The sequence below is a fragment of the Erpetoichthys calabaricus genome, chromosome 17 (genome assembly GCF_900747795.2).
Source record: "Erpetoichthys calabaricus chromosome 17, fErpCal1.3, whole genome shotgun sequence".
NCBI lineage: Eukaryota > Metazoa > Chordata > Cladistia > Polypteriformes > Polypteridae > Erpetoichthys > Erpetoichthys calabaricus.
This window is the reverse complement of record NC_041410.2, coordinates 30,261,131-30,275,412: the sequence shown is the minus strand read 5'-3', so window position 1 is coordinate 30,275,412 and position 14,282 is coordinate 30,261,131. Positions and strand designations below refer to the sequence as shown.

At 38.7% G+C, this 14,282-nt stretch overlaps 1 protein-coding gene across 2 annotated transcripts in view; it reads left to right on the top strand.

Moving 5' to 3' along the window:
- sord (sorbitol dehydrogenase) overlaps positions 1 to 14,282 on the top strand; it is a 35,501-nt gene that overhangs the window by 11,800 nt on the left and 9,419 nt on the right. For both annotated transcript variants that reach the window (XM_028792660.2, XM_051920640.1), the window contains 2 exons: positions 6,971 to 7,089; positions 9,201 to 9,266. In XM_028792660.2, the coding sequence (XP_028648493.1) occupies positions 6,971 to 7,089; positions 9,201 to 9,266 (185 nt within the window). The remainder of the gene's footprint in view (positions 1 to 6,970; positions 7,090 to 9,200; positions 9,267 to 14,282) is intronic.

Below are 14,282 nucleotides of genomic sequence, written 5' to 3'. Positions count from 1 at the left end.
TAGAAGGGTGAGTGGTGTACAGTTGTACATTCTTTCAAAATATTACATAATTAGCCTATTTTATATTGCAGCCTAGAAGTTTTTTTTTTCTTCTTTTTGTTCTTCTTCTTTCTAATAATGTAATCCATCCAGACCTCCATTACTGAACTCACTCAATCCACTTCAGGGCTGTGGGGCAGCTAGAACATTGACCATCCCCAGACAAGACACCTGTTCATCACAGGGCAAATTTACAATTGCCAATCAACCTCATCCATACATCCTTGGGATGTGAGAGGAATCCCCTCACAGAGAGAACTGTTAATAATAAACATTGAAGCAAATGCACTCATTCATAAGGCAAATTGTATATGTTTAAGTACTTGTGGTTTCTCTTTTTAGGGAGAAAGTCCTGTAGCAAGAGGATACAATTTCTGTGGAGATTTAAAAAAATAGGTAATTCTTTTATCTTGTAGTGGATTTCCGCAACAAATTATGCACATGTTGTATGATTTGTTTTAATTACACATGTGATTCATTGTGTGAGGGATGGCCGGCCAAATATTCCGGTCCACACCTCCAGGCCGCCAGATGGAGCCCTCCCAGCAGCATGGAATGTCCCCAAATTCCAGCAGGGCATTATGGACATTGTAGTTTTTATAAACAACCCTGCTGGATACCATGGGGACCACCAGGAGCCACTGTAGGGAGGCTTATAGAGTGCTACGTGCCCTATAACCCGGAAGTGCGTCATGATCACATGACTGGAAGGAACGACATGCTTCCGGGTTGAAGAAAAGGACTTTTTATCTGACCCGGAAGTGATGAGGACTTATGGATTGTTGGGATGGAACCACTTCCGGGTCAGGGACTATAAAGGACTCTGGGAAACCCCAGACGAGTGAGCTGAGCTGGGAGGAAGGGTGGCTAAGTGTCTGGGAGAAGAGGATTGAGAATTGTATTGGTGATTATTGATTGAGTATTGATTGTATGAGTAGTGTGGAGTGGAGGGTGCTTAGTGCACTTTGTTATTATAAAAATAAAAAGTCTTGGACTCTAGCTCCCCCTACTGTTACAATTGTTAATGTTAAGGATTCTTAATTGTTTTTCTTAACAGCATATGTCAGAAACATAGACATCATAAATTTATTTTATATAATCATTAAAACATCTGTGTGCACCTCAAGTTGCTTATGAATTTGATGCAAAGTTAGAAGTTCAATTTGCACCCATTATATAGTATACCTTAAATACAGTTCAAAGTCAATTCATCACGTAAATATATGAAGTTACATCCATCCATCCATTATCCAACCCGCTGAATCCGAACACAGGGTCACGGGGGTCTGCTGGAGCCAATCCCAGCCAACACAGGGCACAAGGCAGGGAACCAATCCCGGGCAGGGTGCCAACCAACCGCAGGACACACACAAACACACCCACACACCAAGCACACACTAGGGCCAATTTAGAATCGCCAATCCACCTAACCTGCACGTCTTTGGACTGTGGGAGGAAACCGGAGCGCCCGGAGGAAACCCACGCAGACACGGGGAGAACATGCAAACTCCACGCAGGGAGGACCCGGGAAGCGAACCCAGGTCCCCAGGTGTCCCAACTGCGAGGCAGCAGCGCTACCCACTGCGCCACCGTGCCGCCCCTATATGAAGTTACATAATATTTTATATAAAAAAAATATTTGACTTTAAGTCAAGTCAAATTTTATTTATAGAGCAAATTTAGGAACAACAGAAGTTGACCAAAGTGCTGCACAGCTTTAAGTTGGTGCTGACCTAATATATAAAGTTAGACTATTCCAAAGCTTTGGGGCAATTACTGCAAAAGCATGGTCCCCTCTAAGCTTAAGACTAGAATTTGGCACAACCAATAACTTCTGGTCAGAGGACCTCAGTGATCCTGAAGGAGAGTAAGGAGGTAAGAGGTCAGTAAGATAAAGGAGGGTAAATGATTGATTTAGGGGATTAAAAACAAACAGTAACAATTAAACTCAATCTTGTAATGAACAGGAAACCAGTGAAGGAAAGCTAAGACTGGTGTGATGTGATTCTATTTTCGTGTGCTTGTTAGAAGCCTAGCAGCAGTCTTCTGGATGAGCTGAATACGGGCAAGGGTTGACTGAATAACTCCAATGTATATTGAGTTGCAATAGTCAAGCCGAGGAGTGACAAACACATGAATTAATGTTTCAAAATCATATACAGTAAGAAAGGGCTTGGCCTTAGCTAATACCCTGAGGTGACAGTAACAGGCCTTAACAATGGAGTTAATTTGTTTATTAAATTTGAGGGCATTATCAAAAATCACATCAAGGAACAGAGGGGATGAGGAGGTTAATGGGTAGGTATAGTGTCAAAGAGAGAAATGAAGGTCAGATAATAGTAAATTTTGTGAAAAGGTTGGACATGGCTGTGGTAAATACGTATTTTAAGAAGAGGGAGGAAGATGCACACAGGTAGATTATATCCTATGCAGGAGAGTCAATCTGAAGGAGCCTGCAAAGTGGTGGTAGGGGAAAGTGTAGTTAGGTAGCATAGCATGGTGGTCTGTAGGATGATGTTGGAGATCAAGGAGAGTGAGGGTAGAGCCAAGGATCAAATGGTGGAAGTTGAAAACGAAGACTGCAAAGTTGAGGTCAGGGACGAGGTAAGACAGGTAGTGGGTGGTAGTGAAGAGTTGCCAGATAGCTGGGCAACTAGAGCAGAAGTAAGAAGGGTGCTTGGTGTGACATCTGGACAGAGGAATGAGGAATAGGAAACCTGATGGTGCAAAGGGGAAGTGCAAGATAATATACAAAGGAAGTGGTTGGCAAGGAAGAATTGGGATAGTCAGAGAGATGCAGAAAGTAGACAAGAGTACAAGGAGATAAGGTGCAAGGTGAAGGGAGAGGTGACGAAGGCTAAAGAAAAGGCGTTTGATGAGTTGTATGAGAGGTTGTACACTAAGGAGGGAGAAAAGGACCTGTACAGATTGGCTAGACTGAGGGACTAAGCTGAGAAAGATGTGCAGCAGGTTAGGGTAATAAAGGATAAAGATGGAAACGTACTCACAAGCGAGAAGAGTGTGTTGAGCAGATGGAAAGAGTACTTTGAGAGGCTGATGAATGAAGAGAAGGTTGGATGATGTGGAGATAGTGAATCAGGAAGTGCAACCAATTAGCAAGGAGGAAGTAAGGACAGCTATTAAGAGGATGAAGAATGGAAAGGCCATTGGTCCAGATGACATACCTGTGGAATCATGGAGGTGTTTAGGAGAGATGGCAGTGGAGTTTTTAACCAGATTGTTTAATGGAATCTTGGAAAGTGAGAGGATGCGTGAGGAGAGGAGAAGTGTACTGTTTACGATTTTTAAGAATAAGGGGGATGTGCAGAGCTGTAGTTACTACAGGGGGATAAAATTGAAGCGCCCCAGCTTGAAGTTATGGGACAGAGTAGTGGAAGCTAGGTTAAGAAGGGAGGTGGTGATTAGTGATCAGCAAAATGGTTTCATGCCAGGAAAGAGTACCACAGATGCAATGTTTGCTCTTAGGGTTTTGATGGAAAAGTATAGAGATGGCCAGAAAGAGTTGCAGTGTGTCTTTGTGGACCTGGAGAAAGCATATGATAGGGTGCCTCTAGAGGAGATGTGGTGTTGTATGAGGAAGTCGGGAGTGGCAGAGAAGTGTGTAAGTGTTGTACAGGATATGTACGAAGAAAGTGTGACAGTGGTGAGGTCTGTGGTAGAAGTGACAGTTGCATTCAATGTGGAAGTGGGATTACATCATGGATTGGCTCTGAGCTCTTTCTTTTTTCAATGATGATGGACAGTTTGACAGAAGAGATTAGACAGGAGTCCTCGTGGACTATGATGTTTGCTGATGACATTGTGATCTGTAGCAAGAGAAGGAAGCAGGTTGATAAGACCCTGAAGAGGTGGAGATATGCTCTGAAGAGGAAAGGAATGATGGTCAGTAGGAACAAGACAGAATACATGTGAGTAAATGAGAGGGAGGTCAGTTGAATGGTGAGGATGCAAGGAGTAGAGTTGGTGAAGGTGAATAAGTTTAAATACTTGGGATCAACAGTACAGAGTAACGGGGATTGTGGAGGAGAAGTGAAAAAGAGAGTGCAGGCAGGGTGGAATGGGATGCTAAGGATAGAGCTGCCAGGCAAGAGGTAAAGAGGAAGGCCTAAGAGAAGGTTTATGGATGTGGTGAGAGAGGACATGCAGGTGATGGGTGTAACAGAGCAAGATGCAGAGGACAGGAAGATATGGAAAAAGATTATCTGCTGTGGCAACCCCTAACAGGAGCAGCTGAGAGAAGATGATAAAAAAAAAAAGATTTTTTGCAAAGGGTTTACAGTAGATTGTCAATGGAGCAAGATTAATTTCTGTAGCACAAATATGATTGGAAGGTCCAAAGCACACAATCCCTTTTTTTCATTTAGACTAAGACTTAAAACGTAAGTGTACCATTTGACAAGGGTCTTTGTTATTTATTGTTTTTTGAAGGACATCTGTGTGTTTATTATACTTAAAGTAATTCTTAGAAATGCAAAGTGTACAACACCTACAAAATTAAAACCTTAGTGGCAATGGGAAGATAATAAATAAAAAAATCTGCATTATGTGAGTACTTTAGAAAAACAAATGCTTTGAGCCTCATTATCTGTTACAAAACTAATGTCCATTCAACCAAAATGAGCTGAATACCCACATCACTATTGGTGATATAAGAGTGTACAGACTGGACTGCTCAAGAATTTGCTGAAGGTAACAGCACTGATATATGGAAACACAGTAAGTACAGATGGTGGATGGAAGAACTGTAATGCCTTGTGTCATTTTTGCTGTCACACTATTTCCATGACTAAGAATGTAATAAAAGGGTTATTGGAAAAGGTGCTCTATTGTGAAGCTGAAATAAACCTCTGTGCCAGGGCTATTCAATTACAATTTAAGTTGGGCCAGATTTTAAATCAACACGAATATATTTAAAAACAAGTAATATTTATTCATTGTTTCCCCTTTACATTTGGTCACATCTGACACAGGTATGAAAAATATATAAAAAAAAAAACAACAAAAAAGCTATAACTGAACAGAATCTGAGGTAGCAGCAATACTTTTTTCCACTTTTGAAATAAAAAAAAAAAAAAAAATTGCTCACATCTGACCTAGGCATATTTCAAAATGCATAAAATCAAAAAAGTGCACAGAATTAGCAATAACATTTGTTTACCTTTTGAAATATGAGATCCTCCCCTAATTTAAATGTGTGGTCATGACAGGGATTTTTTTTCTTTTTTCTTCATAAAACTTAAACTATTTCATTTACACGATTTGAATCACTCATATGACAGAGGTTAAATTTGAGTTCCACAACAAAGCCTTTCCTGTTGAAATTGTTTCCCCACACACCCACTAAAAAAAACTGCCCAAGAAAATGTTTAAGAGCAAGGCACCACGTAGGGCGTGAAAGTGGATTGTTACATTTATTTTAATTAAATGTCTTTTAAAATGTCTTTGTACAGAGTTCTTGGGTGTCAAGTAATGAATTATTAATTATAATTATTACTATTCATAGTTTTTTTAGTAAATTTTATTTTCTATGTTTCTTTGATGAGCTCCCATTGAAGAATTTATTGGTAACAGAACATATAGTGCGCACGCCAAAACAACTGAAGTAACAACAAAGTGGCCTTTTTGATACCATTTTAACAAAGTTTACTGTCCACTGTCAATCACAGAGCACCCCAGTAAAACGACTCTAATACACCTTCAACCTTAAAATGCAGACTTCATCACAATGCTGTACATTACGAAACAGCTGGCAGGCGACTACTTGTACATGTTTACTGACAGACAGGATGGTATTTTGCATGGAGTATGCAAGAGAAATGGTATGCAAAGATGCATGAACACAAGAAGATCGGTGACAATCACACCTTAGTGTGCCATGCCAAATCAGAAGGGACAATTGAATTCCACAGGGCACAGATATATACATATCAGGGGACCTATTTGATTGGCAAATTAATTTCAAATGTTTTCCATGCATACCTTTTGTTTTCATGACTGGTTGTGTCATATTCAGCACTTCGTTCATTGTTCTGACACAAGTGTAAACAGCCTGTCATTGAAATTCACCATTTGGAATACACAGCCGTCCCATCAGCAGCGCCGTGTGCTTAGAAATATTTCCCCGTGCATGTCTGCAAGTCTGACATCATTTTCACTGCAGCTCCCTCACAGCCAGCGCGGGATATAAATATGCGGCTGAGGGATATGCAAGGGGGAACCAGTACCAACACATATGTAAACAGCATATCTGTGTAACAATAAAAAACAAATGTTCTTTTGCATCTGTTACAATATAATTAGTTTAAAGTTTCAATGATTTAATTCGCAACTGGCAAACTAAGTAGAAATGATAAAAGCCAAAGCCTATTTTTGGTTGCATTTGAGACAATTTTAGTTGCAGTCTAGAGCCATGGGGATGGACCAAGGGCTGGGCCACTCTGAGGTTGCTTCTAGGCCGCATGTGGACCATGGGCAGCCATTTGAATAGGCCTGCTCTATACTATCTGTTAGCATGTCCATAAAATGTAGGATCTTATATGTCCTACTCAGGTTTCATAATCACATGAGAAATGACTTTGTTTTTTATGATTGTGGACTTATTTTTTTTTGCTTAAATTGAATATGAAAATATGTAATGCTTTTTCTTTTTTGCTCTACTGCTTTTACATTTTGTTTTTCTTTTCCATGTAGTTTGTATATTTTTCATGCATAACCCGTGTTGAAAAGAATAGTTCCTGTTTTAGAGGAGTATGAGTATATTGAATAAAAAAATACATTTGAAAGGTGAAAATTTGTGAACATTATGGCTTTGACCTTTACAAAGACATTAATAATAGACATTCCTTTCTAAATAAATGGGTAGATATAAGATGTGTTTCCACTCTTAACTCCATTTGTTTCATTTTTACAGGCTTCCTGATTGTGTGACATTTGAAGAAGGAGCTTTGATTGAGCCCCTTTCTGTTGGAATTCATGCTTGTCGAAGGGCAGGTGTGACTCTTGGTAGCAGAGTTTTCATCTGTGGAGCAGGTAAGTCCATGATGATTGTAGATGGGCAACAGTGTGAAGGTGGGGCTTCTTTCCTTCCTATTACAGTTTTTCTCAGTTGCTTTGGCTAATTATCAAATGACAATGTTCTCAAAACTATACGTGAAAACCTGCACACCATTAGGTCACTTGATCACAGAAGAATAACATTTCTCATTGTGTTTCTAAAATTACAAATGTTTTAGTGCAGTTATCCAAATGATTAAGTTGATTTTTCTTTGAATTGGCACATTTATCAGTTGAGAAAGACATGCTAATCAGAATGGATTATATTACTTCAATTACCATAGTCTTACTGTAAAATGCACTTAGATGTCTATTCATTGAGTAAATCAGGACAAGCAAAAAGGTTAATTTATTAGTCAAAATAATGTATCACATAGAATAATGTCAGCTTCCACGGTTTGATGTTCACAAAGGATGCAGATGAAGTGCCTCGCCCCATACTCTGCTTTCCTGAATCTGATACAATAATTCTTTTCTACATGGAGATGGAAAGTATGCAGTCATCTGCTTCATGTTCTTTGCTTGTTTCCATGCATGTTGCCTGTGAGGATATCACAACAAATGCTTATAGAGGATGGTTGCGGCATGCCAAACGATTTTTTTCTACAATGTATTGAAAGGGAGAATATCTGTGGCCAGACAAACAGGACTAGTCCACAGTACAGCATTTTTTTCAGCATCTTTACTTCATGTCATTTACTGTATAGTACATTTGGTTGCTAACAGTACATATTTTATTGAAGGCATATTGATATGTTCAGTAATACAGTATACAGTGGTGTGTGGGTTTTTTTCCCAGTTTTTCCTTTCCTGCACATTGTACTGTATTGTTCTTTTTTCATGCACTTGCATGTAATCCCAAAGCCTTTTCCAGTGCCTTCTTTTCTTACAGTATACAGCAATAAAATCTTAAAGTGATTATACAGAATGTTGGTGTTAGCAACACAGACATCTTTTTTTTAGTTTTGTGCACAATAGCATTCAGTCAGCGACAGAGAAATGATAATGTACTGTATATATTACTGTAAAGTGAGCAATCACTAAATACTTGAATTACTCAAACTTCATCTATTGTACACTTTCATATTGACAATATGTCTAAACATTTGACTGGCTTGGCTTTACGCAGTGATCCAGTGACTTTTGGTGACTTTTACTTATTCACTAATGCAGTTATTACATTTTGATGAATGGGTTAAATGTTTAAAGAACTGTGTTTTGCAGGTGAACCAAAGTGTGGTGCTTCAGCATATAAACTGTTTTGTGAGAGTTTAAAGACTTGTAGGAAATGTGCTAAAGCAACAGAGAAAACCTGTAATGCAGCAGTCTTTATACTATACTATTTTTAATGTCACTGGGTCCTTGTGGACCTATGAAGTAGAGCTTCTGAGAGTAAAGGACATACTGTACATCCTTCAGAGTAGCACAAAACCGGTTCTTGATTATATCGTCTTTCTTTTAGTCATCTATTTTGACATTGGATGTCCAGTAACAATTTTTTTCTAGCTCATATTGTCTCTGAATTATTTGTACTGAAGGTGTTCTTAATATTTTTAAACCTGCTTAATCAATTTTAGGTTTGTGAGGAAGTTGGAGCCAGTCCATCGCAGGCCCACTCATACACATAACCACACTCAAATTCACAAAGGGCCATTTTGAAATCACCTTTTAACCTAGTCTTAATATGTTTTGGGATGTGGGAGAAAATTCAGAGTGTACCCTACGTAAAACTTACGCAAGAAGAAAGTGTAGACACCACCTGGACTTTGATAAGGCACGCATATCAAACCCAGAATGCAAAATCTGCAATGATTTCTTCCAGTTATGAAATCACTTTAGGGTTGGTACCTCTGGAAATGTATTCTTTTTTTATTTCTCCAGCTACAGCTGGCTCAAGTTTGAACATGAATATGTTTAATCCAATACAGCATTTAGATTAAAGAGTACCTGGTTGAGCTTAGTTGTAAAAATGAGTAACAGTATATAGTTATCAAACAGATAAAACTTTCAATGAAAAAATAAATGTAATTTTGAAGGTGTAATATGTCAGATATATTGGTACATAAAAGGTTACTTCACTTTTTCAGGACCAATTGGACTCGTGTGTTTGCTTATTGCAAAAGCAATGGGAGCTGCCCAGGTTGTTATATGTGGTGAGTAGAGAGACTTTTTGTTTCAGCACAAGCTGGTTTTCAATTCTTTTATTCCAGTTACTGAAATGATGAGTGGAACATGTCTGCTGGAGTGTCATAGTGTTTAGCAGAGTTCTTGGAAATCAGAGAAGTGTCTCAAACTAGAGATTATCTTCCTTTTTCTTCAGTAACATTGTTACAATGTCAGCCTGTTGCATCTCATTTTATTTTTGAAAACAGCAACCATTTTCTGGTGAAGATGCCTTTTTTCTTTAGTTTTTGGTTTGATACAAATTTTAGTTTTGTGTACAGGATTTTTTTAGTTCTTAGTAGACTTTGATGCAATGCACTGTGTTACTTTGTACCCATATTTGCTTGGACTGGCTTCTGTGTGAGAAGATTTAATCAGAAAAGTGGTTGGATGATCTGTTGCTAATTGGGCTCACAATCCTTTCTTGTATATTTGAAAAGTAATGTGAATTGCATGTTCAATAATTCTTAGTTGTTTAAACATGATTTAAGTGGAGTTAATACAGTGCAGCAGGTACATTGCTGTACCATAGAAGACCCAGAACCTGCCTTGTACTCCTTGTTACTTTGGGGTTTCTACAGTAATTCAGTCAATGACAGCCCCACTCCAGCAGACCTCAATTTGTCTAGTTAGCAGTCTCCATGTATTCTTTAGAGCCAAGGTTCCCAACGGGGGCGGTACCGCCCACCAGTGGGTGCTGAAGAAATCTAAGGGGGCACTTGTGGTCCAAGACATATTAAGGGGGCGTTGAGGATCAGCTACCGCCCCCTTGGGCAGTACTCGCAAGAACGCACTGAAAAGTTTGATTAATATTAAAAATCATCGAAAGTGTGCTTCAACCAGTTATTCTAAATGTCCATTAAGAAAGACCCGTCCATATTAAATAGTAGGTATTGGTACTGTCACAGATGGCTGGGGTTCTGACCCAGCTGGGATGCCTAGAAGGACCGGAAGGTGACCTTTATATCTTCTGGGTCACAAGGGGGCAACTGCCCAGGGTTAGGAGAGGACCACGGGAAAGGAACAAGGAGATTCCAACACATTGGGACCCATGGCCACCACCAGGGGGCGCCTTAAGCCTCAGGGAACCCGGGAAACAATTACTTCCACCACACCTGGTAAAATGGAGGAAGATCCTTCCAGGGACACCCAGAGTGCTTCCAGGGCAAAGGGCAGCACTTCCGCCGCACCAGGAAGTGTTGCTGGAAGGACGTCATCGGACACCTGGAGCACATCCGGGCAGGAATAAAAGGGGCCGCCTTCCCACAATCGAGGAGCTTGCGTCAGGAGTGGGAGCAGGACAAAGCTCTCGTAAGGAAAGGAAAGGCGGCCACGGACATTGTGTTTGAAGCCCGGAATAGGGGTGATTGGTGCTGGGAACACTGTGTGCTGTGTTGGACTTTATTAGTGCTTTAATAAATGTGTATTTTTTATATTAAAATGTGGTCTCCGGGCAAGTCTCACAGTACATTATATTTACAGTTTTGCACAAGTCATGCATTCTCAGATCATGCCATACAAGATTAATGCACGTGCAGAGGACCGAATCTATGCATGTTTTGACAGGTTCATTGAACATTACTATAAATACGTGAGGAGTTTTTTACCATTACCAGATTGTTTCGGAATTCCTTCAGAGCAAGTGTAAACCTAAAATTACAGAGCGGTACCTACAGATCACATTCAAAGGAAAACTTACGTGGACCTAATTATTAAAAACTAGGGGGCTTTGCTCGTTTCACTCGCCAACCCCTGGCCTGCGCTACATACCAATCACTTCGCGTCTCTGTTGCGTACATATGTGGATTTCACTTTCACCAAACAACAAATCTCGCAAATTCGCCTCTTCATTGGGAAGAAACACTACTTTTCTCTGATGGCAACACGAATTAAACAATCTACAAGTCTCCCATCATCATATTTAGCCAAAAGAGGATTTAGCACGGTAAACAATCTGTTAACAAAGAAAAGAAACAAATTGTCAATAGTGGAATGCGGCAATTTAAGATTGCTAATGACAAAAATGGCACCAAACATCAAAAAATTAGTGTCATCACTCCAAGCTCAGCCCTCTCACTAATAATATGTTCATTTTTTTAATAATACTTTGAGAAATACACCAATATTGGTAATATCTTTTAATAAAAATCTGTCCTTGTTTTTCAATATATAGTATAGTATAGTTCACCCAAGGGGGGCGCTATCGAATCACTCTTTGAAAAAGTGGGCATTGACCCAAAAAAGGTTGGGAACCAATGCTTTAGAGCAGGGGTTCTTAACCAGGGATATCCACAACCCTTGGGGGTGTGGGAACCAAATGCTGGGGGTATGGGACTCAATCTGTGGGTACTGGTATTTATTTTATTTAATGTATTAATTTATACTTGGGTAGTACGTGAATGGAACACGATAGAATCTTCGAAAACATTCGACATTTCCTACAAATGCTTGTATTTAATTTTACATGTGTAATTACTACAACTTTAATTTTAAATTTAATATGTTTTAATTTTAATATTTAAATTTAATAAATGTATATTTACTGAACAAGCGTGTATTTACTCATTTATTGGCAATGTACGTATCTCGAAGACTCTAGAAGCGCGTTTTGCATTGTATATAAAGGTGCAACTGCGCGCCGCCATTCATTCTGGCAGCTAATATAAGGAATGGTGATGATTATTTCGACAGTCAAGTAAAAGGGGTGTGGGACAATATTGGACAATCCATTGAGGGGTCTGGAGTCATCAAAAGGTTAAGAACCCCTGCTTTAGAGGATTAACCTAGAGCCTTGCAGGCCACCAACTTTGGGTTTTTTAAAGCCAGTGCACTTCATTAGTTAAGTTTATTTTAATATAGTATAGGATTTTATCCTTGTGAAGTGTTTCAGCCCAGTATACCTTTTAGATTTTGCAGGTTTGGTGTGTTTCCCTGGTTAAGTTTAAGTTTAAATGGGTCAACTACTACTTACAGGAGAACAGACATTGCTTTTTGTGGCCTGTAGGTGTTGCACATGAGTTATCCACACACCTTAAAAGAACTGTAGATCCCAAATAGATACAAAAATATTGTCTTTATTATACAAAAATAAATCACAAATGGGAAGGTTAACAAGGGATTGAATTATGTAGTAAACAGAAACTGGAAAAATAAACTGTTAGGATTTGGCTTTAGGGAAAGGTCTCTCTCCTTAACACAAAAATATTTTAATTATATTTACTAAGTAAATTAAACACAACCATAAGAATCAATTAAATAATACTGGGGTAATTAAAACATTAAATAAGAAGAAAGATAGAGACAAAAAGGAAAATGAACATGGAGCAAATTATAAATCAATTTAAAGGGGAATAAAGAAATACAGAAATCTTTAAACAGAGCAAAATGCCTTTACCATAACATTAATGAAAGGTCACAATAACTAAAAAAAAAAATACAAAGCTTCAATCTACTAGACCAACTACAAACAATTCTAAAGCATAAGGGAATGCGAAACCTTTTAACTTTTATCAAACTAGAGTAATCTCAGGTTTTTCCCATTCACACATAGGATGCAACATTAGCACAGGGGAGAGTCTGAACAGGCAAATGGGACAATAGCAAGGAGAAGTGTACAACTTCTAAATACCTTTGCAAAAGACAAAGACAGGTCCTTATACAGTAATGTTAGTCAGGTAGCTGCTACAATCAACAGTACACTTTTTAGTAATCAAAGGTGATCAGAGGCCACATCACCTTTGGCTCAGTTCTAGAGAAAGATGGGGGTGTTAACAAATAAAATAATCAATGATGGTAGAATATATTAAAAAAAAAAGCCTGGAAGGAGCATTTGGCAGAACATGACATAACCTATGTTCAGTGGGACTTCTAAACAGGTTATCTAACATACCCAATCTTTTCATTACCCTTATGTACCTTGTGTCAGACCACAAAATACTTCTTCCAACATACAATAATCTCACCTCTGCTAGCCTCTCTTCCTCCACAAATTGTACTCTTATCTGTTCTCCAAACTCTAAGTTCAACTACGTTAAAACAAGAAGAAGCTTCTAAGCCTCATGCAGGGATCACTTCTGATTTAAGAATAAGGACCACTTCTGAGGACAGGATGGCTCCTGGTGTCCTGATAAGAAGTGTAACCTCCCTAGACAAAGGTGCTTTCATTACAACAGCATTGCCATTTCCAGTGAAATTCATGCCAGGGTTTTCTAAAGGCTAACTTTCCATTCTGGAAGGCCTTAAATATTGCTGTAGTCATGGTCCATCTGGCCAGACTTTACACCTTGTAATGCCTTTTACATTATACAGTCATAGTAACAGTTGAAAAAACAATCTGAAATGCCCCATTTTTTCCTCACCCAGACTTGAACAATCACATATGTCAGTCTGCATTGTTGAAGATTTTCCTCTGAGTATCCCAGATCCTGCATGTAATTCAGCATATTTTAGTTATTTTTATTTAGCATACTTTGATAGTAAGTTATATTGTGTTTCTAGTGTTAATAATGAAACACCCCTAATTATCACTATTAGCGACTTTTGGTGCAGAGTGAGTTAGGAGCAAATATTTTAGCATTCACAAATAACATTTCTATTATTGGACCTAGTACCCACCGTAGTGAATGTGTAATTCTGTAATTAAAGGCTCAACCCAGCAAAGAAAAATCCTTCACTTCAAAAAAGATTAACAGTCCTCCTCTATTTCTTGCCAGGGTTTGCTTATCTTTAATATCTTCCAACCAGCTAAACAGTGCAGAGCTCAGTCAGGGTTTGATATGAACAAGCAGCTCACTTGAGTATTGTGCTGCTTTGTTGAATTATTTTGGTAATTTCCATTTTTCTTGAACAAGTCTATAGTGACATGCAATGTCTACGGCTTTCTCACTGCTTCATTCAATTTATAACATCTAGAAGTCTTTAAACTGATTAGTTGACTTTATAATTCCTAAAATACTTTCTGTTGCATCAATCCAATTGCTTGCAATGAAGCCTAGTGACATATGTGC